General features: G+C 41.3%; 5 protein-coding genes across 8 annotated transcripts in view; all 5 read left to right on the plus strand.

Annotated features, from left to right (window-relative positions):
- The window catches only part of LOC119890438 (ras association domain-containing protein 8-like), an 8,194-nt gene extending 2,338 nt beyond the window's left edge, over positions 1-5,856 (plus strand). Inside the window, exons 2-6 of one of the 4 annotated variants that reach the window (XM_038701722.1) lie at positions 2,307-2,435; positions 3,623-4,237; positions 4,332-4,579; positions 5,093-5,258; positions 5,610-5,856. In XM_038701722.1, the coding sequence (XP_038557650.1) occupies positions 2,333-2,435; positions 3,623-4,237; positions 4,332-4,579; positions 5,093-5,245 (1,119 nt within the window). In that variant the 5' untranslated portion in view covers positions 2,307-2,332 and the 3' untranslated portion in view covers positions 5,246-5,258; positions 5,610-5,856. Of the gene's footprint in view, positions 7-2,306; positions 2,436-3,622; positions 4,238-4,331; positions 4,580-5,092 lie in introns of all 4 variants that reach the window. The other 3 variants (XM_038701721.1, XM_038701720.1, XM_038701723.1) reach the window with 3 other exon arrangements.
- A 2,514-nt stretch (positions 5,857-8,370) lies between these two features.
- On the plus strand, positions 8,371-9,517 carry LOC119890440 (retinal cone rhodopsin-sensitive cGMP 3',5'-cyclic phosphodiesterase subunit gamma-like). Its single transcript, XM_038701724.1, has 3 exons — positions 8,371-8,831; positions 8,928-8,962; positions 9,059-9,517. Exons 1-3 carry the CDS (start codon positions 8,716-8,718, stop codon positions 9,127-9,129), a joined length of 222 nt encoding a protein of 73 aa, XP_038557652.1. The 5' UTR covers positions 8,371-8,715; the 3' UTR covers positions 9,130-9,517.
- A 2,059-nt stretch (positions 9,518-11,576) lies between these two features.
- On the plus strand, positions 11,577-13,848 carry LOC119890391 (guanylyl cyclase-activating protein 2-like). Its single transcript, XM_038701649.1, has 4 exons — positions 11,577-11,935; positions 12,016-12,165; positions 12,813-12,909; positions 13,383-13,848. Exons 1-4 carry the CDS (start codon positions 11,741-11,743, stop codon positions 13,502-13,504), a joined length of 564 nt encoding a protein of 187 aa, XP_038557577.1. The 5' UTR covers positions 11,577-11,740; the 3' UTR covers positions 13,505-13,848.
- A 4,274-nt stretch (positions 13,849-18,122) lies between these two features.
- On the plus strand, positions 18,123-19,779 carry LOC119889717 (guanylyl cyclase-activating protein 2-like). Its single transcript, XM_038700518.1, has 4 exons — positions 18,123-18,665; positions 18,799-18,948; positions 19,384-19,483; positions 19,644-19,779. Exons 1-4 carry the CDS (start codon positions 18,462-18,464, stop codon positions 19,763-19,765), a joined length of 576 nt encoding a protein of 191 aa, XP_038556446.1. The 5' UTR covers positions 18,123-18,461; the 3' UTR covers positions 19,766-19,779.
- Positions 19,780-24,320: 4,541 nt separating this feature from the next.
- Positions 24,321-26,500, plus strand: part of LOC119890436 (golgin subfamily B member 1-like) — a 32,881-nt gene continuing 30,701 nt past the window's right edge. The window contains 2 exon segments of the mRNA XM_038701718.1: positions 24,321-24,471; positions 26,033-26,092. Coding sequence (XP_038557646.1) covers positions 26,048-26,092 — 45 coding nt within the window. The 5' untranslated portion in view covers positions 24,321-24,471; positions 26,033-26,047.

A 26,500-nucleotide genomic window follows, 5' to 3' on the forward strand; every position in this document is an offset into this window, starting at 1 on the left:
CTGAATGTAAGCATGAGGGGGGGGGCAACACTTACAGTAAAGAAAATGTGTCTGCTGATGTCTCAGCTGCTTTCAAACTGGCTGCTGTTTGTCTCGTTGCATGTTATCTTCTCTTTTTTTTGCAAATAGTCTGGCTGTGTACTTTCCCTGTGGAATTCGATATGTGAGAAAATTCCTGTTTGGTGTTGGATGGCTCATCTGTACACTGAGACCATGAGAGAGTGATATCTGTGGTCTCTCAGGCTGGCTCAGCTTTCATCACCCAGGAGGAAGTTTCAGTATTTTATCGAAACTGCAGAGTGAGAAAGTCTCAAGAGACCAAGACAAGCAAAACTCTAACCTGAGAGTCTCCGGGTGCTTTAGTTCACTTTATGTGCTACAGTCAATAAACTAAAACAACCATAATATTATCCTAACCCAAATAAGAAGTTACTTTTCCTTCCTTATTTTGTCTCTTAAGAAGTTAAGTTTATACAACTATTTTGCTTTAGAAAAATATGTTTTCTGTAATTCTTTTTTAAACCTTTTTAATTACATTTTCAGACAATACTGGCAGATGGCACTGTAAATGAGATTAAAGGTCTACTGACACTTTCTCATGTTCTCTTGTAGTAACTTATTACAGGTGAGGGGAAAACAGAGATTTTAAGAGAATCCAAACATTAAAAAAGGGCTTTAGAGCTTGTACAAGAAAAACTATTTACTGTGAAACCTATATATAAAGAGGTCATATTCTGCTTTATGGCTTTCCCCCTCTCCTTTATTGAGTTATAAACCTTTTTTGTGCATGTAACAGTTTAGCAAAGTGAAAAAGGGAGTTTCATCTCCCACAGAAAACTCTGCTCTGAACTGAAAACAGCTCATTTGTAGTCCAGCCGCTTCCCTTTCATCCCTGTGACATCACAGACGCCAAGCGGCGACTCCGACACGCCCTCAGAAACAGCGAGCTGCAGCACACAGCTCTCTTCTCCCTTCCAAACACTAGCTACCCTCCAGGCAGTCAGTGGACATAAAGTTGTTCCTGTGATGTAGAGACAGAGCTCAGTTAAAACTTTATGGATACAGATTAATAACTCGCCGCTCTGAAACTCTCGCTCCAGTCCGTGTTGCCAAGCCGGTCGGCAACACGTCCGGCTGAACCCGAGCTGTTTACCGGCTTCTCGCTGACCCGCCCTTCTCTGCTTCTGATTGGCTAGTAGTCCTTAACTAGGAACTGAGCATGTGCAACTCCCAACAAAGATCATGTAGAGACAAGATGTATCACTCCATAGCTAAAACGAAGCCTTCAACACAGGCTGAAAAGAGGAGCTGCAGCAATGTGCAGGATGAAAAACATATAACCATGTAAACCTGCTCTGGTACAACCTCTAAATAAGATGAGGAACCTGAAAATGAGCAGAATACCACCTCTTTAATACTTTGCCACAGTTTACAGGTAAGTGTATCCTGTTAGTTCTCAAATGAGGATGTGGACGACCTGGAGTTTAAGGTAGCAGCAGTAGTTTTTTAGGGAGAGTGTGTAACAGTTAGATCAATGAGGCTCCTCAGTAAATGAACGTTTGTTGCTTACAGCTGGAGGATTGTTTTTTCTGACTTCATGAAATACCTGTAGCATTACACAGTGATGTGTGTTCTGTACTGTGAGTCAAAGTAAAATCCAATATTATGATATTGATATACTGTATGTGTAGTACTTTTCCTGGAAGTTAGTGTGACTGAGTGTTTATGAATTAAATAGCCGGAATGACTGTTGTGGAAAGTAGAACTAACAATGTACATTTACTCAAGTACAATACATTTTGAGGTACTTGTGAGCCGACTTAAGTGTTTCAATTTATGCAACTTTATAATCTTACTCCACTACATATCAGAGAGAAATATAAAATGATAAACTTGATAGCATCATGTGTACTTTAACTTTGATGTTTCAGGTACATTTTGTTGATGGTACTTTTACTTTTAAGAATCTGAGTACTAGTTCCACCACAGCAAATCAAAGTACTTGATCACATTGATAAATAATATTAAATCCAATATTGCTATTTATCAGAAACGCCCATTGATTTGCAGCTTTGGCAACAAGGTCCAGAACAAGCAAATATATTAAAAGTACAAAATAGCTTTGTATAAATCTCTGGCAGTCAACACATTTACGTTGACTCAGGATATATGATCTCATATTGCTCATTAAGAGCCATAGTTTATGTTTTCTTATTTGTTTGCATTTGCCTTTATTGATTATATTTGATCTTTAAAGTCATGCTAACTTCAGTGCAGTTTACTGATGTGTGCGTGTTGCTTTGCAGGTCACTGGTGGTGCTGAACGTGAGAGATGGAGCTGAAGGTGTGGGTGGATGGTGTGGTCAGAGTGGTGTGTGGCCTGACGCTGGACACTTCCTGCCAGGATGTTGTCATAGCTCTTGCACAAGCAATAGGTAAGTCGCTGAATTTTCCTTCAACACTCATTCACATATAAAAACTGTTTTAGTACTAAAGTTTTTGGTTGCAAGAGTCCATTTTGGAGCCTACGTTAGCTTTCCTGTAACACCAGCCCCAGCTCACACCGTCAACTATGAACATGAAATATCTAAATGACAAGCACACTGACAATGGTGAAAACCATGATTTTAACAACCCTACAGTCTTTCTCTAGTGCAAACCTAGGAAAACTTCAGCATGTCTTTCAGTTGACGTCTTTTCCAAGTGACTTACAATAAGGGCCTTCAACCATGTGAATCCAATCCAAAAATTACAAGAATCATGCAAGTACATCAAAATCAACCATCCTGAACTACTTCAAGTGCTACATTTAGGAACAAAAAGAGACAGAGACAGACACTGAATTTGTCCAGTCACGCTTCTACCACCTTAGAAATATTGCTAAGATAAGATCTAACATCAGATCTAACTTAAAGGCCAGAGATACAGAAAAACGTTGTACATGCCTTTATTAAAAAAACTCCGTTTACAGATTGTGCAGAACTCAGCTGCGAGGTTATTAGTCCCGGGAAAGATGCCCACATCACAGCGATTTTAGTTTCTTTACGTTGGCTCCCCGTTTGTTAAAGGACTCATTTAAGATCTTGGTTACTTTTAAGGCTCCTTATGGCCTCACTCCAAAATATATTCAAGATATTTTAACTCCCTTTGATCCTGGGTGCAGTCTGAGATCCAGCAGCAGGGGTCTTCTGTCCCTCCCGAAGTCCAGGTTGACAACACAAAGAGGTGGAGCCTTTGCAATCAGGGCCCCTGATGCTCTAGACCTGGAAGTCGGGCTGTGAGAGTCAGTGTTTTATTTTAATCCCACCTTAAAGCTTAATGTTTCCAGAAAGTGTTTTCTGAGTTTATATAAGCTGCCAGCCCTTTTTTGTCTAAATGTCTGTGTAGTTTCTGTTAAATTTCAGTTTCTTATTGACTGCTGTGCACTTTGTACTTTGTCTGATAAGTGCGCTACAAATAAGGGTTTCATTTTATTATTATCTGAATTGTGAACAGTGCAAACTGGTAGAGACCAGAAGACACACCAGTACACAAACTGAAAGTGTTCGGGCAGCACGTTTTAACACGATACCACCATATAGTGAGCTGTTAAATATTAATCACGTGTCTGTCTTTTGCACAGGGCAGACTGGTCGGTACATTCTTATCTTGAAGTTACGAGGGGGTGAGAGACAGCTAGTTGCTGATGACTGTCCTCTTCAGCGTCTGGCTCAGCTGGGACAGCTGGCTACAGAGGTCCAGTTCATTCTGCGGCGAACCGGTCCCAGCCTCAGTGATGCTTCAGACACACCCACCACAGAGAGACCAGAAGCAGAGCCACTCAAACGCAAAGAGTCACACAAGACCGTCACCTTTAGTCAGCGTTCCTCAAAACACTCCAAGAGGACTAAACCAAACAGGACCTCATCTCCTCGAGCCTCCCCAGAACCGCGAGCTTCCCCGGTGTCTTTCCTAGACCCTGTCAACCCTGTGAATGCCATTCCCTCCAAAGAGGAGGTGTTTAGGCAGATTCTGCAGCAACAGATGAGACTAGAAGACCTGGAGATTCAGCTTCAAGCCCTGGAGAGAGAAACAGGGCTGTGGGAGCAGGAGAGCTCGTCTGCTATAGTCCCTGTTCTCTGGTCCCTGCAGGGGGAACTGGAGGAACTGGAGCAGCAACAGAGGCAGAACGAGGCTGAACTGATGCAACAAGAGCGCTGGGAGGAAGAATTACAGGCAGAGGTGGACAGAGAACAAGGCACGTATTCAAAGCTGTCACATTTTCTGCATTTAGCGAGCAACTTTTTCCTCTCACACTTCTAAAACTGTGTTGTTAACCCTGTTATCAACAGATCTGCACAGACGTCTCAACCAGATCCACTCATCAATGGATGATCACAGTTATCAGATGAAGGAGCTCCAAGCCTATTCTGCACATCTAGAAGAGGACCTACAGCTTAGAGCACACAGACAAAGCTCTCGACAGCCAGAGGAGCCCCTGAAGCAGGAGCTCCACCACTGCCTGCAGCAGGCAGAGGAACTGGATGCAACATTGTTAGAGACACAGCGGAAGCTACAAGCTGCAGAGGAAAGTCTACAGGTATAACTCCTCACTCTAACCTTAACTTTCAGTGTCACCTTAATGAAAAGTCCGACGATATTGTAAACTAATGCCACGAAAAGACCAAGACCAGTTTGTTTTGTCCATCTCTCAGTGCTCGCCGACTTCCCCAAGCCTGTCCATGGCACTTAGCCCCAAATCCACTGAGGATGTAAATATTTACATCAAATACATACTTTTAAAAGGTTATTTCCTAAAACAGCTGGCCACTGCTGGTTTGAGCAAAGGTTACGCAAACAGGAGGAAAGGGGGACTATTTTCAGCAGCGGATTAATACACATTTGGTGCTCTAGTGAGTATTTGGGGCAGCAGGACAGTGGATGTGAGTCAAAATGAACTGCTGTGTGTGTGCTGCTGTTTCCACAAAGGTGTCAGTTTCCAGTACTGAGCACATACATAGAGCATCGAGGGTTAATATGTTCGCAGTCCCACCAAATGTATTCAACCTAACATTGGTGCTGTTGGTAATATAATATTCCCTGCATGCTCTAGGACAGATGGGAGATGACTGAGGAGCTGAAGAAGGAGCTGAGGCAGTGTAATCTGCAGCAGTTTATCCAGCAGACCAGCAGTCCACATGCAGACCAGACCAACGTCCTGCCCGTCACCGATGCTTACCTCAGCAGCGCTGGTATAATGGAGTAGGACCGGCTAAGACGTACGTCATCAGACTGTTTCAAAGGATCATTACCGGCTGTACAACAAGTTTATCACTGCGTTAAGCACTGTGTTTAAAATAGTTTCAAGTAAGAGTCCGGCTTTCCTGTTTTTAGTAAGTGTACAGTGTTGTCAGTGAAGAAGAGTCTAGTTCTGTTCCACTGGTGAAAACCTGTACCGCCAGTTTTGGGGATTTTAAATGCCAGAAAGAAAGAAAAGTGATATAAGATGTGGCAAATGAAAAGTGTCAAGTCCATCTTTGACGAATAAAAGCTCAAATAACAGAAACAATCATTAATATTTAAACCTACACAGACGTCTGACTCTGGCATTTTCTCTCTGTCTGCTGCAGGACATCTGGAAGTAAAACATGTTCTCTGAATCCTCTCTGGCCCGTCCTACTGTGTGTGTGTGTGTGTGTGTGTGTCTGATTAGCCAATCACTGCCAGGTTTCAAAGGAAAGCTTTGAAATAAATGAATGTTGATGCTACTGATAAAAATGAATGGATGTATTTTTGCTTGTTGTTTATGTTTGCTCTAGGCCTATCTTGCCATGTAAAGGTTTTATTATAATTAATTACTCATATATATTTTTTAAATGCTATAATAAAGTTATTTGTTGTTTTTTTTAAAAATGGATATATGTCCTGTTTCAATTCCAGCTCACATGAAGCAGTTAACCTTTGGTCCATCAGAGGGCGACGAAGCTTAATCTGTTTTCACTGCACGCATCACTCCAAGCTTTAGCAGCAGCAACAGCCCCAGTGAATGATTAGACACACACGTTTTCATGAAAGATACACATGAATAAACGCAGTTTGGTTCATGGGATCCCCAAAACACATGAGTCCAAACTCCAGACACAAGAACAGCTTAACCTCCATCGGACTGCAGGCAACCCTATCTACTGCAGAAGAAGACCGGGCTCAGCCTCCACAGTCGACATGTCTTTAATGTCTTGTTTTGTCAGACCAACAGTCCAAAGAACAATAATTAAAAGAAAGATGTAATTTACCATCACCAAGGCAAACACATCCTTACAATGGCGTGCCTTTTTAAATCGAATGGTTAGTGGCTGACAGTTATCAGTCAGCTAATCGATTAGTTTCAGCTCTGATTATTAAAGCCCAAGGTGACATCTTTAACTTGCAGTCCAAAACACAAAGATGTTCAGTTTATATCGCAACAATCAAGACAAAGAAAAGCATGAAATCCTCACAAATGAGAGAGTGGAGAGTTTTCTTGAAAGCGGACTCAAATGACGAATCACATCAGAATAGTTTTTTAATTTCTTGGAGACAGAGTTGAGCGTTTAGTGACGCAGCATGAACTCAGCCTTGGACTCAAGAAGCCCCCTCTGTGCTTATGTAGCATCAACTTGTTTGCACTCCTGCCAGATCCAGTTACAGTAAGAATGCGTGTGGATTGAAGATTACATCTGCTGGTCATGTAGTTATCCTCCGCCGACCCTGCAGGGTCTGTCTGTCAGAGTTTCGGCTCCCCTCTCTGATGAGCCTACAGAAAATTGTCTCTCTTTCCTCACTTTTCTCAGAAGTCTGAACAATCAGCAGGCAGATGTTGTAGAAGGAAAAATATCCAGACAATGTTCAGGCTGCAGTATAAGAAAGGACTCTGTGTCTTTAGTCTCTGTGGATGCTGCAGAGCTGTAATCTACAGTGTGATGCTCTTACTGTTAATAATCTAATCTGATGTAATATTATTGGATTTAATCCGATGAAAATGGATCTAATCTGTGCTACAGTATAATACATTCAGAACATACAGGTCAGCTGGTAACAGTTTCATAACGTTGCTTTGTCAAAAACGCCTCATTCTCAAACACAAAGAAGAAACATTTAAAATCTCAGTGAGATTTAAAAAATCAATTCAATTCTGAGAACTTTATTCATCCTGTAGGACCTTCATTTGTTCAGAGCATCAGTGTGTTCACATTATCAGAAACTCAGCACAATATACCACACACACGTCACATACCAGCAATCAGCTGTGATGACTTAGTACACGATAAACTGGTGACAAAGATTTAAAAAAGATTGTGTTTAAAATAGATTCAATTAAATAACTAAAATGAGGGCGGAACAGTGGTCCAGTGGTTTAGCGCTGTCACCTCACAGCAAGAGGGTCGTGGGTTCGAACCTTGGTCGTGCCAGGCCTTTATATGTGGAGTTTGCACATGACATGACCCTGTACACAGGATAAGCGGTTGACGATGGATGAATAAAATAAACCAGCGACTCACAGACATATAGATAAATGAGTGAATCAGCCGTTCACGATGAGCAACTGGCTGGTCAACATCTCGTTATTTACCACTTTGATGTGCACAGTTTCTCCTTGTTGTTTTCAACGGCTACATTAACACAACTTCATCGATAATTAGCTCGTTATGACTCACAGCTCGTATTCTATATCTGGTAAACACCCTCAGACCCGGGGCAAAGAGGGGCTTGACATCTACAGTACATGTTGCATCACATGTATGAGCTGTTCTCAGCGTCAGATTATCCCTGAAAATACTCATCTCAACTCCATTAACAGCTTTGTGTATGAGCAGAGCAGCTATATAAACACCGTGACAGCGAGGGAGAACACAGGACAGAGAGACTGCAAAAAGAAAGAGAACCTTCTCTTTGTTTTGTGGTTCTTCCTTTGCTCAGCCCTTTCAGGCAGCGTCTCTTCGCCGAACCAAACTCCCACCAAACTACAACGCAGGTGAGACCATCAGGTGGCACCACACAGCAGCGCAGACTGATGTCTGCAGTTAGTTTTAATGAAGGTCGTGCAGCTTCTAAGAAACCGTTTTATGTATTTCCTGTGTAGCAGCTGCTGGATGTAGGTATTAAGAAGGCATTAGTGCCACATGTTGCTGTAGAAATTACACATGATGACAACTTTTCTGAGCTTCGAGTTATAAAGTGATTTTTCTGTGTGGGTCAGTCAAATTTTATGAGATAAAAACGTAATTAATTAAATGAACAAATGAATCTGAATTATTACTTTTTTTTGCATGTTTTCATTTTCAGTGCACAAACTTGTTGTTTTTATCAAGTTTCTGTTCAAAGCTCATATTAAAAAAAGTGCATTGTTCAGTTTCATCTGTGGGAAAAAAGTTCAGAACTCTTTATTGTCCAATGATTCATTTTGATCTTCATTGCTGTTTGATATTTTGAGGTTGTTGTTTGACGATGGTGCTTTATCATATCTTTATTTGCTCACCTCCCAGAGTTAGATGTATCACAGAGGGAGCTGGAGCAAGATGATGATTAGCTTACTAACAGGAGAACAGACCATTACTGTACGTCTACCAACATCTCTGAAGCTCACATGCTACAAATGTAAAAATGACCATCTGGTGTTTCCTGATAAACAACTCTTTCTTTTTTGTTCGCTTTCTGTTTGTTCACTTGAACACATGAATCTTTGTTGTTTTCATAGAAATGAACACAGAGAAAGCAGCAGCAGCACCCGGAGGCGGCAAGTCTTCTCCTCCCAAGTCCACGCAGAAGGAGAGCAGGCAGTTCAAGAGCAAGGCTCCCAAAGCTGGACAGAAGGGGTGAGTCTAGAAAAGAAAGCTCAACACCCCTGCAAAGGTAGAATTACAGCTGTTAGGTAATGGAGATCTCAGCATCACTCTCTGTCCTTCTCTTAGATTTGATGATGGTCTGGGGATGGAGGGCGTTGGAGGTAACTATCAATCAAATCAATAACTGATAAGAAACACATTATTCTAAAGTGGTCGATGAAGGCGAGCTCCATTAACCTGTGCTTCCTCTGCCGTAGAGGTCATCTGCCCCTGGGAGGTGTTTGGTGACATGGAGCTGAATGATCTGGCGCAGTTTGGCATCGTTTAGGCCTTGTGCCAAATGGAAACGGTTTATTCCTGGTGGCTGCGATCCACCTTTCTTTTCTGCCTCCCCCTCCATGAGTGGAGGAAGAAGCTTTTGGACAGCAGCCCCCAAGGATGACACCTCTTCGGTCGTGGGCCGGTGCACCTCATCACCTGGAAGCTTTACCATCTCTCCGAGCTCTATATTATCTTTCATTACATCTGAATGAGACCTCAGGAAGTCTCTGCCTTGTAGCCCTGAGTAGCCCGGCACCTGTGTAAAAGTGTAACACACTGTACCGCTGCTTGGGCGTATTTAAAGGGACGATCAGTGAACAACTGGGAATCCATAAATATTTTAGTGAAAGTGTGTAGATCAATCTATTTATCTATATTTAATCTATCTATCTATCTCTGGTGTATTTGTTATAATAAAGTGCATTTTAATCACATTATCTGGTCTACCTGAGCATGTTTCTCTCTTGTTATGAATATATAATATATAAATTCACAACCATCACATGCACTCTCACGCTCCGTATTACTGCAGGTTGCTGTGTTGTCATCATGCTGATGTTGGTGATGATGTATCATTTAACATAAGTTTCACATCTTAAGTTTTCAATTTAAAAACGTAAAATAATTCAACTTAATTTCCTTTTATATTATGTAAACATTAACTTGAAAAAAGCTGACAAGAGTTACTGTATGTAGAGTTTTGCAGATGTGACTCACTACTGTGGTCCTGCAGTGACATCTGCGTTTTGGGCCAGGGGCAGAGGCAAAGTACTAAGAGAGAGAGAGAGAGAGAGAGAGGTGTGCTCTTGTTCCTGAACCTCAGATACTGGAAACCCTACTACCACTAACTCTGTGTTTTGGAGTAATTTCTGCTGGAAGACTCTGATCCTCCTTCAGAAAATTTATTAACCCCTACTTTTTAAAGAAAACAATTACAAAATGTTGGCTCCAGAGGAATCCTCATCAGTAGCAGTAGTTCGCTCAGTGGAGAACATGACTCTTGGAGGAAAACGGGACTCGCACGTCCATCCAGACTATCATTTTCCACGCACCATGAACTGTACTTTACTTTCTTTCTTTTGTTTGCTCAAGATGAGCAGGTGTGGGGATGTTCAGCTGCTAAATCTGTTAAATATTGTGTTTAAAACCCACTACCTTATCTGCGGTGGATCGATGCGATCTTGTTCGGTGGCAGATTTTGATCCTCGGGTGCCCTCACACTAATCCCTGACTCTAGGTGTTCTGAGCCAGCTGACCTCTGCTTTCGGACACAGATAGGATTAGAGATCATTTACGACAAGTAAGACGACACAAAGAGCACTTCAGGTTACAGAATTACACACAAGTGTGAGGACAGCAGCTCATTATCTCCTCCAGCATGTTAAGTAAGAAAAACATTTTTCTTTCTTTGTGATCAAAACGCAGCAGCAGGTGAAGACAGCCAGGCCATTAAAGGGCAAGGCTCCCAAAACTGGACAGGGAGGGTGAGCCACTCCTTCATCATGTCCCAGGGCTGGAGGGTCTTGGAGGTGACACTGAATTTTATGTCTGGAACTGTTTCATGTTCTGCGTCAAACACTAGTTTTCACATTGTTGTAGTTAGTATTTGGTTTACATTTTGCATGTTCATTATTGCTACATTTGTGGAGGTCAAAAGGGGCCAAGGAGCCTCCCAGCAGGTCACTGTGACCATGCTCTGGACTGGAGGTTTGTCAGAGTTTGCTAAACTAATAAAAGAGCCTGCAGCTTTACAAACTGTTTAATCACTTCACATGTATATAATCACACCCACGAGTTTCCACCAATTTTCAAAATGTGGATTACATCAAACCGTGAACCTGATCAGTCTTAATCCAAGGCCTTAAAAAGCCTTAGTGATGTGAGCTGGCTCCTTAAAGTGAAGGATGGGAGTCGACTCCCGTCTGAGAGCCTCTTTGCTCTTTAATCAGCATGTTGATATTTCACACCTCTCAGATGGGTGGCATCGAATTAAATATTGTGTACGCAGAAAAAATGTTACGATAAACTGTAATTGTTTTCTTTAACTTGTGAAAATGTAAGTAAAACAAAAGTTTGCTCAGTTATTGCTGTTTACAGAAATATTGACCATTAATTGTCTGTTAATTGTGTTAATGAGCTCGTTGTTAAATTACATCCAGATTAAGGTGTAAAAAAATATAATATAAATACTGTAAACCTCCTAAAATAGAAAAGCTTTTGTTTCTTTTGACAGATAAAAAATAACTCTCATGCACCCTCCCACTCCCACACACTGGACCAATCCCTGCCTCGGACATGCACGGAAACCGCCATCTCATTATAATGTAAACAGTTGGAAAATTGGAAATGTCACCTTGGGAAAAGAGAGAATGGATAAAAGTTAAATAAAGAGGGAAATTACACAAGTCAGACAGCTAAAATCGAAGAGAGCTATAGGCAGATTTTCAGACCTACTTGGCTAAAGATCAAGTGATTACCAAGTTAATAAGACTGACTTATTAGAGGCTGGCCCTCCCTGCGCCCGCTCAGAGAGGCTGGGCGGGTGTTAGCAGATGCCTCGGTGACCTGCAGACTGGAAGGAACATCAGGAACTCTTTCATCAATATAATCAACAGACCATGGGACAAGAGGAAAGCCACACTGAGGAGATTGAATTAGAACAGATTCAGGACCTGTGCATGATTTTCATGAAGGAGTGTCCGAGCGGTTCCCTGCACTTACATGAGTTCAAGAGGATCTTCGGGATCCCGAGCAGCTCTGCAGAGGAGTCGCTCTACATCGAGACAATATTCCGCTCCTTTGACACAAATCAGGTAAAAACCGCAGCAGTTTCTCGTTGTAGGATTAGATATTTATTTCTGTTGTGACTGGAACGCTGCATTGTTTTCTTCAGGATAACGCACTTGATTTCCTCGAGTATGTAGCGGCGCTCCACTTGATCTTACGAGGAAATCTTGAAGACAGGCTCAAGTGGTCCTTTAAGATGTACGACAAGGATGGGAATGGCAAGTTGGACAGGCAGGAGGTGAAACGCATTATCAGGGTAAGAGAGACCTTTTCAGATTATTGTGAGAATTACTTTTCTGTAAATTGTTTTTGCAGTTCCTACAGTGTGTTCTGAGTGAAAGGATTGTTTAGAACCAGCTGATGTGTCAAAATGACCAGGTTTCATAACATAAATCCTCTCAAGACAGATTATATGACTGGCCAGGTGACAAGCTTAAGGCCGAGTGTCACCTGCTGTAGGTTTACAGGGCATTAGGTAAAGAGTGGATGGTCTCAGTGAGGGCTATTCCTGAAGTGAACATCTTTGGTGCACTTTACAGTAAGCCTCTAAATTTAGAGATTTAAAGTTAGCCCTCTGTTCACATGATTTAATTTGCTTGAATGGAATTGGGAATTGAATATTTGTTACAGTAATCCAAAAATGGTTGAATCCTTATTATGTTATACAACTATAATATTAACATTCTAAATTTGTGGACATATCTGGGCTCCTCCAGAGAGAAGTGTAGGAGTGTTTTCTCCATGGTAATTATAGCAATTATACTTTCAGACCAAATATGCCTCAGCAGGTAGTGACACACTGGATGGTTGGATGGTGTGCAGAAGCAAAAGTTTTGGCCGGTAAAGAAGGAAGTGAGAGTTTAAATCACTTGATCACAGACGCTTTTCATGTGTCTCACGCAGATCTTGTACAAAATCAAGTTCCAGACGAGTGATGTTGGTATGACGCCGTCTGAAATCTGCGACAGAATCTTTGAGCTGGTTGATCAGAATGATGACGGTAAGTTCATATGCAAAGTATGATAGACAACAAGAAATGGGAAAGAGGAAGTGCTTTAGCATGTTGTGATCGTGTGTTGAGGATTACACTTAGTGTCCTGAATTTTAACATTTACCTTGTGTACACTTCCAAAAACAAAATACTAGCTACAATCTGCTTAACAAAATCCATTCTATGATGGAAAAGTAGTAGAGAGAAGGAAAGTCTTACTTAATCACTTCTCAAAATAAGTTATATACATATATCAACAAGTACTTTTAACAACCACTAATTTAATTAAATAGTTGAACAATATTAAAGTTGTCCAACACAAACAACCTAAACACACAACCACTTAAATATGAAGCATGTCGATAAATGTTCATTGTGTAGATTTCACTTTAGTTCTCATCAAAATGTTTTACCGTTGTTATTCTTTGATTTTCTGTTAAATATGAAGTCATCATTGTGGATTGTGTTTCGGTGCCCCACAGGTCAGATAACCTTGTCTGAATTCATGGAGGGAGCCCAGAAGGATGAATGGGTCATGAACCTGCTGAAGCTGGACGTCAACGCCACCGGCTGGGTCATCCAGAACTGCGGGAAACTACCATGACCTCTCACCTTAGTGGGTTCGGCGCCCACAGGTTTTTGTTGAGGCTGACACAGAGGTGCTGTCTTCAAAGCTCGGCCGGCGTCTCCATGCTGAGCTTCCTGCGACGTGGAGCTGGAGCTCAGTGACCTTTTTCACGACTGCAGTTCTGCCGTGATTTTGCCTGCTGGGTCCAAAGGTCCATGCTGCACGCCTGTGGTGGTGATTTGGTCTTGAGTTATCTGTTAGGGTCCGTGTATCTACATTTATTATTATTGCGTTAATTTTAGTTTGAGACTGATGGCCATTGTGGATTTTGAAAAAAACTAAAAAACAAAGCAAAGTAAACAAAAATCTAATAATATATACAGTAATAATATATATTTTTTATTTTTTAAGTTTTGCAGTCATAGTACAGTTACAAATATATTGGTAGCATACTCTCTCTGCAGAGGTTTGGTAAAAAATAAAATGACGTTATATTTTGCTACTATATCAAGCTGGTGAGGTGAAAAGTTCTGTTAACAGAGCTGTGGTGGTTCATACACAACGGGCTGATCCACAGTCCTGTCAGTGGTTTCACATTGTTTCACTGATCTACAGGTTGAGGTAACAGGGCAAGATATGCAGCAATGCACCAGCAAAGGCTGGGAAGAAGAAGACCGCTAGTTTGATGCTGAAGGAATGTAAATAAATGTAAATGCTCCGTACTTGTATAGCGCCTTTCTAGTCTTTTCGACCACTCAAAGCGCTTTTACACTACATCTGCATTCACCAGTCATACACATTCATACACTGAGCCTAAGGGTTCAGTATCTTACACATGGACACTTCGACACGCAACCGGGGGGAGCCAAGGATTGAACCACCAACCTTCTAATTAACGGCCAACCCGCTCTACCTCCTGAGCCACAGCCGCCCCTAGGAAGGAAATGCCTTCAACATGTTTCTTTGACCTGAAGGATACACACAAAGTGCTTGCTGACACTGTAACACATTGAATGTAAACATAATGTTTATTCACAAGAAAACACCACAGGGTCCCTTTAACTGGGACAACACAATTAGACATTGTTACGTAAGACTTAAAGTAATGCAACAGATGTAATATCTATAGGGCATGTAGTTTGCAGCCTGTTATAAAGAAGATATAATGATTACCTTTTCACAGCAGACATGGAGGAAAGATTTGTGTACCTAGTCACCAAATAACTAGTCAAATAGAAAAGTTTAATACTGACTTCTTTTAACTCTAGTTTTGACTCCGCAAACTCTAACCAGCCCAGCAACACATATCCAACAATAGTTGTTGCTGGGCTGGTTACAGTTTGTTTATTAGGTTTATTTTTTTGCTAAAAACATCTGCTTGCTGCTGGAAACAGGTCTGATGAATGCGTTGGGACTAACCCAAAACATTTGGTGTTGTTTGCTGAAAAAACAAAACTAGGAGCTGACAGTTACTGCAGAGTGAAGTGATGGACTCTTCACCCATAAAGGTTCAGTGTGTAAGTTTTAGTGACATCTAGTGGCGAGGATTGCAAAGTGCAACCAGTGGCCTACGGTGCTTTCATGTGCTCCTCAGATGGTCCCATTTCCCGAGTTGTGAAGTCGTTCTTCCGACTTCAGAGTGTGTTTTAGAGTGCTCTTAAGTCTGATTGTGGAATCAACATGGATGCTACTACCAAGATGTGTTAGATTAACATTTTCCGAGCGTATAAACAACACGCAGTCATCTATTTCACTCTACTACTTCACCTCATGAAGGCACCGTCGGCTGTTGTGCAAAATAATACATGTGGCCCGCCATTTGTCTAAATTTCACTTATTTTCTTACTTCTAATAAACTAGTCGACCTCTATTACAACTAGTAACGTTACTTGTTCTTCTTCTTTCTGCCTTTGTACATCCTAACATGGTGACGTCCATGTAAGATGACCCTGTAGATAGAAATGACTCATTCTAAGGTTCATTATGTGAGGTCTTTATACACCACTGAAAATATAGTATAAATATAGAAAATATATTGCATTTCTGTCAATAGATCCTCCTAAATATTACACACTGGACCCTTAAGTGAGCTTATGTCACCAAAGACTATTTGATTAGTAAACCGTGAAACTTCAGCAACAACACTGAACTAACAAACGACATGTTCAAGAAATATTTAGATTACTGTACATCAGCCCAGATATTCCTGCAATTTTGTGTTTTCTTCTTGGCTATATTACCAAGGACCCTAAAACAACAAGGCAGAATATTACAGTTTTATTTATTTATGCTTTTGTCAGAAGAAAATGTTTCAGGTGAAAGTTAAAAGTAGTGCTATATCTGTTTCACATGTGCATTAATTTTGTTATTAAACTGAATTATTTCTTGAAAAACTTTTAGACCCAGTGTCTTTCCTGATTCTGCCACTTGGTGTCACAAAAGTCAGAAATGTGCAAATCCTACAAATCCAACAGGGGCTTTACATGTGAGACCACTCTCCACCCGTTGAATTCAAAGTCCAAAAAATAGGGGGTAGCACATCTCATATCAGGCCAGAACTGCGGCCGACCGCCGTTAGCTAGATAGCTCAGTTAGCCATGCAGCGCAATTAGCAGTCTTATTGGCTGACTGGCCTTCCGGTGATCACGGCTGCACCGTAACTGAACACAGACCGACGGAGGCCAGTTTGACAGCAGGGAATATAGTACGAGGTAGTTTAAGGCAGCTCCGACCAGGACTCTGACTCCGGAGTCAGGTGGGTTCAGGCGGGACAGGAAAGGAGTGAGAGGAGTGTAGAACCAGAATATTTCTAGCTCTGTCAACTCTGTTTTTTTCCCACCCAATCAGAGCTGGTGAGTGTTGGAACCGTGGAAAGAATAACCTTGAGAGTTCTGGTGAGTTTTATTTTGTTTCTGTGGAGTTTGAATGAAGTCTGTTTTAAGATGAGTTAACAAGGAACTTAGTTCGGTGAAAGAGAGAAACGTCTGTGGCTGTATTTCCCTGTTTGATAAGGAAAACAGGGGAAGAATTTCCTTTCTTGAGAAAAATGTTTTGAGGTCATTGTATAATAGTTGAAACTGCACCTACTAAAGGCAAAGATAAAACTATTTCACAACTTTGTCCCAGTGTTTCTTTTGCAGTACAGACAGATGGATGAGTGCACTTTGGTTTGATTGAAGCAACGAAACTACTTGGTTAGCTTTAGGAAAACATTGTGGTTTGGCTATTTCACTTCAAACTCCAAATAACTCACATTTAAACATTTACTTGGTTTGATGGCTTGAATGCTGCTCTCCTGTGTAAAAGTCTTTGGTTTAAACTATCCATCAACCCAACTTCCTCCTTTGCTACCGTTGTACAGCCACTAGAGGTCGGAGCTACAATAAATGTAAATACGGGTCGTAATAACGTGCTTGAACAAACGCCCTTCATGGTCGTTTAACTGGTGAGGACGGGCTGCAGGGACTTGTTGACTTTGGAGGTGATGAGCCCACCAGTGACTGTGCCATGTGCTGCCGCTGTGGGCCGCGAGCTGGATGCAGACTTGCTCCTGTCAAAGGCGCCCAGGCAATGTGGGAATTACCATTTCTCCATTAACTCCATGGCAATTACTCACAGTTCCTCCTCTGATTTTGGTGCCTGTAAATATGAGAGCATGCAATTTAAAAAACATGTACATTGACCAATTACACTTCTCAAGATGTCCCCCCCAACACTCCTCCATGCCCCTGACTGACCAGCATTAAATCACTTCTCCTGATAAAGAATCATCCCACCACATCTTCACTTTCTGCATTGTGTGTCATGATGTCTATGTTTGTGAGGGAATTCTAACCATAAGAAACTCATCTTTCAAGACCCGATGCAGGACCTTGCATGTGTCTTTCACCATATCAGGTACAGTAGTGACCCCTGTGCTGGGTTACGGTGTAGTAAGACAGGCTTAACAACTACAGCCTATTAAAGGCTCTATTTAGTCATACTCCAGTGATTTTGAAGTATCCTACTTGCCTTGACATCTACACAGTATACAGATATTGAGGAAAGTGAAACCTGTAAACAACACCATCCATTTCCACATACACACAAAAAAATAATAGTAATTAATTTAGATTAGTTTTATTTTTTCTCAGATCACACTGTGTGTAGTTGAGCTGGATCACATCATTTAACTAAAACAACAAGTTCTTTTAACACGTACTCTGTCTGACTATAATAATTAAGATTCTGGAGCACAGAAATCCTCAATTGCGCTGTTAAAAGACCGGGACCGCACGTCCCTGATCTGTTTTTCCGTTATACTCTGCCTGATAATTGTATCTTTTTTCTAAGGTCACAAATCAAACTTTTCTCAGATGTTTGAATATTCTTAATGTTTTCTGATAAAATTCAGATACACAAGGAAAACACGCAAAATCCAGATCTGTTACACAAACTCTACAGTTGCGTTCTTATTTACTGTATGTGATCAAATCTGGTTCAGATTGGGGCTTTTGTGTGTTTTAATATTTATTCTACATTCAGCAGTCATCTCATGGTTGGTTAACTGTGCTCAGACAAAGCTCAGTGGATCAATAGTTTCACCAAGACCACACTAAGGCTTTGACGTCATTTAATCTCTCTGAGAGCTCTGGCCTTTTGTTTACGGGGGCAGTCCACTCTTTGCTGTCAAACGGCCAAACGAACCGCTACTCACGAGCAAATTCATTAGTAGTTGTGAGAGATGCACTATTTTCTCCAAAGCAACGTGGAGGGGGCTTTGTCAGATTTGAGGAAAAACAAATATTGAAGAAGAAAGAGAATTGTCGAGACGGATCTTGGAGGACCACTGAGAAGTAAATTGGATTTGTCGAGCATGTTGCCTTGAAATAGCCCACACAGTATTCTGCTGGGTCCATGGCTCGTGCGCTGCTCTGAATGTGCTTGACAACTTCTCTGTAGGTTTTTAAAATATTATTTTAGCATCTTCATTTTTTGCTTCTTTGTATTTAAAATGATGGGTCAAGCACAGAGTGGTGCAGATAAGGAAGTGACTCTTCAAAACATCCAGGAATTATACCGTAAATTTGCAAGTGAATGTCCAAGTGGAAATCTGCACTTGCATGAATTCAAGAAGATCTTTGGAATCAACAGAAACTCTACGGAAGAAGAAGCTGCATATGTGGAAATTGTTTTTCAGTCATTTGACACAAATAAGGTAATGTATCTTTGCATATATGAATCTAGAAATAAGTAAAACAAGCTGCACTATTTGTCACTATTTGCCTCGTTATTGCTTTAAATCAGTCCTTGTTGGAAGGCAGTGTGACTGACCGATCCTTCCATCTTAGGACGGTAAAATAGACTTCTTGGAATATGTGGCGGCGCTGCATCTTGTTCTTCGTGGAAAACTCGAGGACAAACTGAAGTGGTCCTTTAAAGTTTATGACAGAGATGGAAATGGCTGTCTGGATAGACAGGAAGTGAAACACATTGTCAAAGTAAGTATTCATTAATGTTTTTATGATTCTAAACATTCAATTATATATTTGAATTATTGTAATATTATTTGAAGCAGTTACTTCTGAATATTTGGAAGGATTGGACTGGACACAGTATGGTCCACCGTGAGTCGCTGGTTGCAATTTGCAACCCTCACCACTAGATGTCACCAAAACCCACACACTCAACCTTGAAGTCACTACAGAGCAGAAAACTTGCTTTTAATTCTGAAGTAAATATTTCACAAAAATAAATAAACATGACTCAATGTTTAAGTTTAAGTAAGATTACTTAAAAGCTCAGCTGATCTGCTTGATCACTTTATTTTATAAATGTGCACCGCCAACTTTAAAACTCAAAAACTCTAACAAAGAAAATCTCTCATGATTGTGTGTTCTGGCAAAAGCTTGTTTCTTTGTCTTTTTTCCGCTCAGATCATCTACAAAATAAAGAAGCATAAAGATCCGAGCATCACAGGGAGCATCGAAGATATTTGTGACAGAATATTTGAACTGGTGGACAAGAATAATGACAGTAAGTTGATGATTACGCCCACGTTAATATGGTGGCAACACAAGTCCTCTTCTCTTGTGCTCTTTTCTTGTTTTTGCTGTTAATGTAGCTACTTTTGGTGAATATAAACTGCTTGGATTCATTTAAAGACGCTGACTGTGTGTTCTTCTGAATTGTCCAGGTCAGATTTCTTTGGAGGAATTTATTGAGGGGGCTGAGAAGGACCCCTGGGTGTTGGAGCAGCTCCAGCTGGACATCGGGCCTGGTGATTGGTTCATTGAACAGCAGGACAAGAATCCCTGATTTCATAATATACAGTGTTTAGTTTCATGACAGATGATTGGACACTGGGTGACAGTATCGTGCTGCATTGCGTTTTTGACCTATCTGAGCCTGAGACTGAGGATAATCTCCGGTTGTGGGACCTGCCAACAGGTGACTGCTTGGAGATGCAGCCCCAATCTTCCATCAAATCCTTCATTTCACCACGGTTTCTTTTTTTTCTTTGGTCTTCTACTTCTACAGAGCGTGAGGACACAGCCACATGTCATGGCTGAAGAGAGTCTGAAGTCTTTCCTCTTAATTGTTTTTTCCATCTGGGAACTGCTGCACGGAGTTCACAAACTGACTCACCCAAACTGTATGAAGCTACGTTTGCCTTCAGTGTAACTGTGGATCAGGATCCAGTAATACATGTTCAGAGATTAATAGCAATCAGTTGAATCACTCTGTAGCAACACGTAATACTTATCTTCTCTCGTGTGATATTATTTTTAAATAGTTTTCCAAAAATGTCTTCACTGTTTCTGTATTTCTCTGTTACCAGTTCAGCATGCCAATTGTTACAAGAAGGCAATAACAAACAGCTGTTTGATTCATCTTCAGTTACACCATCCTGTTAAAGGAACACTTTCACATTTTTGGAAAGATGCTTATTCAATTTCTTGCTGTTAGTGAAATAAGAAGATCAATACCACTCTCAAGTCGGTACGCTAAATATACAGGAGCAGGTGGTTAGCTTAGCTTAGCATAAAGACTGGAGGCAGGGAGAAACGGCTAGCCTGGCTCGGTCCAAAGTTCAAAAATACACCTACCAACTTCTCTACTGTTCACTGATTAACACGTTTCTTATTCAATCTGAACAAAGGCTGAAGAATGATAAGATGTGGTTTTACAGGGACTTATGTGCTGGACTATTTCTTGTCCAGACACAGTAGGTCTCTGAAGTCTTCACTGATTGCCTGGCAACCTCACGGTGATGGATTTTTAAAAAATCTGGACAGAACCAGGCTTGCTGTTTTGAAACATTGTCCTTCAACTCTGACTACGGTTGAGCACGGAGCATCATTGATGTGAACACAGAATCCGCTCCCCTGGTTTTGCTGTTCCTCCGTCAAATGCAATAGCTTGATCTGGGATGTTGTGTGAAGATTTGGGTCCTGCTGTTTCTGATTTCCAGTTGCTGTGTTGGCCTTCGTCCATTCCTGTTTCCTGTGACTAGCCAGGAGTAGGCTGGTTAGTGGAGCAGCCTTAGGTCCAAGCTGGGTTGGTTGAGCTCTTCTCCCGGTTCTCTTCCCCCTCGTCCTGGTCTGGCTGGAATCTGGCTGGGTGGTCAAGATGTTGTGGGCAGTGATGGAGATGGTGATGAGTTCATTCTGACATACTTACTTCTCCGATGGCTATTTTGCCATAAGAGCTGCAACATAAAAATGTCAGCATTTTATACATCCAATAACATTTGGTGGTTTGTCTCATCATCAGTGAATTCAGAGCAAACGATCTCAATCCTTGAAATGTACTGATGATATTTTGGGGGGTTGTCTACGCTTTAAGTCAAACTTTTTGTCGACATTTGTCTCCAAACTCGAGCTGAATTCCTTCTGTTTTTAAAAAGCCTGCTAAACACCAAACTGTATGCAAACTCTCCCTACGTTGGGCCAAATGATGGTGATATTTTAGCACGTTGTCTTGATGTCAACAGAGATCAGTGCATGTATATACAGTAATCACAGCTTTATTATTGTCTGTAATCCTCTTAACCTTCTCTTATCACGGTGTGACCAGTTTAAAACTCAGAATACATCTGTGATGTATGTATTGAAGTAACTGCTTCAATGTGTTTTTTTATCTGTACTATTGTTTTCAGAGGTCGTCTGAATGTGAGAGATAAAGACAAAAAACTACGGCAGCGATAAGGAACAGAAATGCAGGAGAGGATGATAACTGCAGTGTGAATTAGAGTCGAGTGAAAATGGAAAGAAAGGGGAATCGATTGGTCATGGAAATGTACTGTTTTAGTTATGTTTTTTATTTATGAGCTTAACTCTTGATTTTACCCTAAACAAGAATACAGACAAACATGCTCTGTCAACACTCACCTCATGGAGACCTTATAGGATCTTTTACTATATGGATTTAGCCTGACTTACTATTCTTAGTCTTTAAGGCTCTTTACCCAACAGTATGATAATCTTTGGCTTCACAGGGACACAGAGGACCATAGACGTAGATATTTTTAGAGTTGTAGATAACACATCATACCACTCGTGTGGTTTTGCATTTGTACATAAACATATGTAAATAGTCTGCAGCGTGTGAGGAGTGTGTGTGTGTGTGTGGGGGGGGGGTCGTTTGTGAAGCCTACAAAGAGCCTTAAAGGCTAAGAGGAGTAAAACTAGGTAATCCAGACATTAAAACGTCCCACAGGGTCTCTTTAAAGTCACTGGAGAGTTAAGGTGACAGTTTCTATGCACATGTGTGTCAGCAAGCAGACTTTAAATAGTTTTGAAATGTATAAACTGGCAAATATTGCAAAGCTTGTTTCTGACTAGAAAGCAATGAGAAAAATGGACTATTCTATATTCTATATTGTAGTCCACACTAATCAACCCTTTCAACAAGGCCATTGATTGGTTCATTTTCTGTACTAGTGTTGTAGTCAGACCGCCCAAAACGAGACCACGTCAAGACCAAGACCAGAGCTTATCAAGACAGAGACAAGACCATGACTTTTAGGGGCTGAGACCAAGTCAAGACCGAGACCAGTTCCCCACATTACATGACACACAATAAAAGGTGGAATGACATCTGGGTACTTCTCAAATTGATCTGAAAGATCCACATTCCTATTAAAGCACCCACATACAAACACTGAGAGCTGAAATCAACGTCAGCATCGCAGGGAGGGGTGACAGTCCTTAACGGTAACAACATATTTTTATTAGGCTTACTGGTTGCATTTGAAGCAATAAGTTTTGCATCCAATCAAAGTTCGGATGTTAACAAATAAATCAGACGATGCAAAAGCAAGTTATTGATATTCCCAAAGTTATGGTCTTGACTTAAAATCCCGAGTCCTCAGTGTCCGAGACCGAGACAAGACCGAGTACAAATGCGGTTGAGTCCGAGACGAGGCCGAGACCATCACAAAGACCGTCTCGAGTACTACAACACTAATCTGTACCACTATTCGATTACCAACCAGGCAAAATGGTCAACTTCCCTGAGATCCCAGACCTTGAGGGGCCCCAAAGGCCCCAGGTTCACTGTGCACAAGTGCAAATTTGTTTGGAAATAGGTGCCTCTAAATTGGAATGTCAACAGAAATGATGAGCCTGGTTGGTGATTATTACTTAATGTTAACGCCCTGTGCAGCGAGTCCTCTAACAAAATATAAATGTACATAGAAAAAGTAAGAACTAAGCCTAACCCTTGGTACACATTCCTAAATAAGCGTGCGTATGATCAAATTAGTGTGCAATAATGTCTCTGATATAAGGAAGCTGACATGTGTAGTCTGCTGTGTGGGATGTACCTGATGGCCGCTTGGAGGCAACTGGTAAGATAAGACACAATAGTCTGCAGAGAGCGGGAGGAGAGGCGGCTAATGGGGCTTCCCAGCTCATGTTTGCCTCAACAAATCTCTGCCCCAAACGACAGACAGACAGACCAAAAGAAAGACAGTGACTGGCAGGTGAACGCAGTGGAATGTTTTGCAGACTTTTCTCAGCAGTTGGAGGAGACCAAACCAGAGCTAAAAGGAGAGCACACATTCCAGCTGGCCAGACGCACGATACTAAAGCAGATGATGCACTGAGCAACATTTAGAGCTATGGTGCTGGGCAATGTTGTTGTCACTGCTCATGAGTAAAGATTACCACCATAATCCCCTTCCCCCACCACTCTGCCACCGGCCCCGCACCGGCGCTAGTCGGACTTGCCACCAGCAACATTTCTCAAAAAATTGCACCGTGTATCATCAGCTTAAAGGAATGCTAATGTTTTCCAAAAAGAAGTGGATAATATGTTGTGCTTATTTGTTGCTGCCCCTAGTTATAGAAATAAAGTAATACAGATTTAACGCTGATGTGTAGATTAAAAAATGTCAGACTTTAGTTCCCCCAGGGGCAAGTATAAAAAAATGCTTGCATTTATATGTAATTTAAAATTGTTTTTTGTAGTTTACAGTTGTGCTAACTAAGTTTGCAATGTATTTATGTGTTGACATTCTACCTTTCTCTGTTTGGATTATTTAAAGGTCAACGACTAACCTATGAACGTGGAGCTTATTACAGAAGGATGGCAATTCTTTTTTCAAAGAAAAATAATCTCTCACACGAGCAAAGTGATCCTCACAACGCAGTTTGAACAAAAACGGAAATAACAGACAGGTCATTATCTTGGTGTTTGCTTCCTCTTTGATGGAGCAACACGGGCCTCTTCTGGAGTAAAAACATATCATGAGCTAATTGAAGACTTCACCTCTGCGTAGCTCTGGCCGGTCCGATCATATCCGTAACCTTTATGCACCTTTTTTTTTTAATCGATGATAATTATACAAATGGTGAAAAGATGCGTGTCCTCGAGACAGCATTGCGCATGCGCAGATTCCTCCCAGTTGTCTGTTGACAAACGTGACCAAATGCATATCTCTGTCCCGTTTGCAAATCCATCGCCAAGTGGAATAAAATGTAATTTCCCGGGATTTTGTCGACGTTGCGAGGTTTCAGGTGGGTTCTTTACGACGGCTGTGAATCCGGTGTTCATTTAAAAGTAACATTTAACGGACCGAGTGGACAGTCAAAATGCAGTTCAGTGCTAGCTGAAGTTAGCATGCAGCTAGCTAAAGTTAGCCAGCTGGATTCACGTTACTTAGCGATAACTCGTGTCTGTTTAAGTAACTGCCCGATTTTCCGACGCCAGCCAAACCCCCCCGATGCCTTCTTTAAGTAGAAGTGTGAAACATTTAGGGTTAAAATGAGCGGTTGCACGGGTTAGTCAGTAACATTTGGGGGATGCAAGCTAGTAACTTAACGCTAGCTAATGTCAAAACGTCCGACAACTTTCAGTGACGCTAGACTTGTTAGCAGTGTTGTGTTTGAAATAGTAATGTTCTCCAGCTCAGTCAGCAGTATATTCTGCAGAGTTGTCTGTCTTCAGGCGTTAGCATCTGCCTGCAGGGTTTTTAACAGTATTATGTAGTTTCTTATGTACATGTTCGTGATGAATGTGTCTCCTCGGAGAACATTTGAATTTGAAGCATCACGCAATCAGGGAACATTTCTACTCCACAGTTCACCTGCTCCTTTTTTAAATGTTTTTGCTAATTTCAAATAAGTCAATGGATTTTTGTTTTTGTGTAAATAAATGACATAAAAGTTGATGGAAATATGTCAGACATTTTCATTTAGGGTAACTAGCTTACTGTGGTATGCATGAGAAAACCAGTTTGACCTGATTTCCCCTGCATCACGTGGGCTGGGCTGAATGAATCCGGCTGATCATGCACCCTGTCAGTGTCCCTCCACCTTACACCAGGCCTCAAGTCCCGGCCCGTTCCAGTTGTTTGTGCACAAGACAAACCTGTCAGTCTGGTTTTAAACAAGGTTGTTGTTGTTTTTGCTGCTGAAATGGAGCCTGCGACCAGCTGTGAAGTGACACAGTCTGCTTGGCCTGCATCTGGCCTGCTGCTCAGGTTGCCTGATGAATTGACCTGAAAGCATGTACGCCTTGATCTATTATCTGTTATTCTAGGGTGCTTGTAAATATTTTAAGGAAGGAACACAGTGTAAGAGAGAGAGTGAAGTCTTATGTTGCCTGCAACTCTATAAGGGCTGACCTGCTCTGTGTAATACAGTACGAGTCCTGTTCTTTGGCTCAGCCACCGCCTGGGAACCATAAAATGAGTTAGGTGGTTTATCATCTGTGTTGTTTGCTGCTGATGCTATACATCGTTTGACATGTAAGGTCCTCCAAGCTACAAGGCAACAGCAGCAATATAAAAGTGTCAGTGTCGCAGTGAAGCACCATTCTGAGACTATATTGCTGTGTACAGTTTAATTTCAATTTGAAACAGGATGTTTGATGAGTGACCAAATCAGTGGAATAGGCAGTTTCAGCATCCTTGAGTCTAGTTTGAATTTATGACTAGCCATGCATGGAGGGGATTAAAATAGAGACAGAATGGGTCTGATAAATAATGAATACTGACTAAACAGTGAAATACTAGAGAGCCCAAATCCGACCACCACAATGAAGTATTTACTCTGTGTGTGTGTGTGTTTGTTTTAGGTCTGAACTGAAACCATGCTGAAGTGGTTATCCGGTGAGGAGGGAGCGCCTGGCTCTGTAGTAAGTACACATGTGCATATTTGTCATTACTTGAATGGTCACATGTACTGTGTCAGGTGACTGGCATCGAGGAACCATTGTAAGCAGTAACGGATCCCGCAGTTACACATCTGAGTTCAGAAAGATCGTATATTTATGAGTGAGTAACATGTCTCACAACTTGCTTCCATCGAAGCGTTTAAAACAATCCTGGATGTAAAATAATGGCTGTAAAACTGAAGAGAAACGCTAATGTGTGTCTGAAATCACAACAAAGTGTGTTGCTCTATTCATACATCTTTAAAATGAAATAAATGTCACAGAGTGGTCGTTGAGTTTAGTCAGCACTGACGACGTTAACAGAATCATTTCATGTTATCTATCTTGTGCAGCCAAAGCTCTGCTGTCTGTTTCATTTCCAGATAGACT

This window comes from Micropterus salmoides, unplaced genomic scaffold (genome assembly GCF_014851395.1).
Source record: "Micropterus salmoides isolate LMB-PRFRI ecotype aquatic unplaced genomic scaffold, ASM1485139v1 Ms_hic_scaffold_6, whole genome shotgun sequence".
Lineage (NCBI taxonomy): Eukaryota > Metazoa > Chordata > Actinopteri > Centrarchiformes > Centrarchidae > Micropterus > Micropterus salmoides.

Coding starts and splice junctions, on each gene's coding strand:
- LOC119890440 (XM_038701724.1), top strand. CDS start 8,716: ATGAACACAGAGAAAGCAGCAGCAGCACCCGGAGGCGGCAAGTCTTCT. Junction 8,832..8,927: donor CCCAAAGCTGGACAGAAGGG/GTGAGTCTAGAA, acceptor TCCTTCTCTTAG/ATTTGATGATGGTCTGGGGA. Junction 8,963..9,058: donor GGGGATGGAGGGCGTTGGAG/GTAACTATCAAT, acceptor CCTCTGCCGTAG/AGGTCATCTGCCCCTGGGAG.
- LOC119889717 (XM_038700518.1), top strand. CDS start 18,462: ATGATGGGTCAAGCACAGAGTGGTGCAGATAAGGAAGTGACTCTTCAA. Junction 18,666..18,798: donor AGTCATTTGACACAAATAAG/GTAATGTATCTT, acceptor CTTCCATCTTAG/GACGGTAAAATAGACTTCTT. Junction 19,484..19,643: donor GGTGGACAAGAATAATGACA/GTAAGTTGATGA, acceptor TGAATTGTCCAG/GTCAGATTTCTTTGGAGGAA.
- LOC119890391 (XM_038701649.1), top strand. CDS start 11,741: ATGGGACAAGAGGAAAGCCACACTGAGGAGATTGAATTAGAACAGATT. Junction 11,936..12,015: donor GCTCCTTTGACACAAATCAG/GTAAAAACCGCA, acceptor TGTTTTCTTCAG/GATAACGCACTTGATTTCCT. Junction 12,166..12,812: donor AGGTGAAACGCATTATCAGG/GTAAGAGAGACC, acceptor TGTCTCACGCAG/ATCTTGTACAAAATCAAGTT.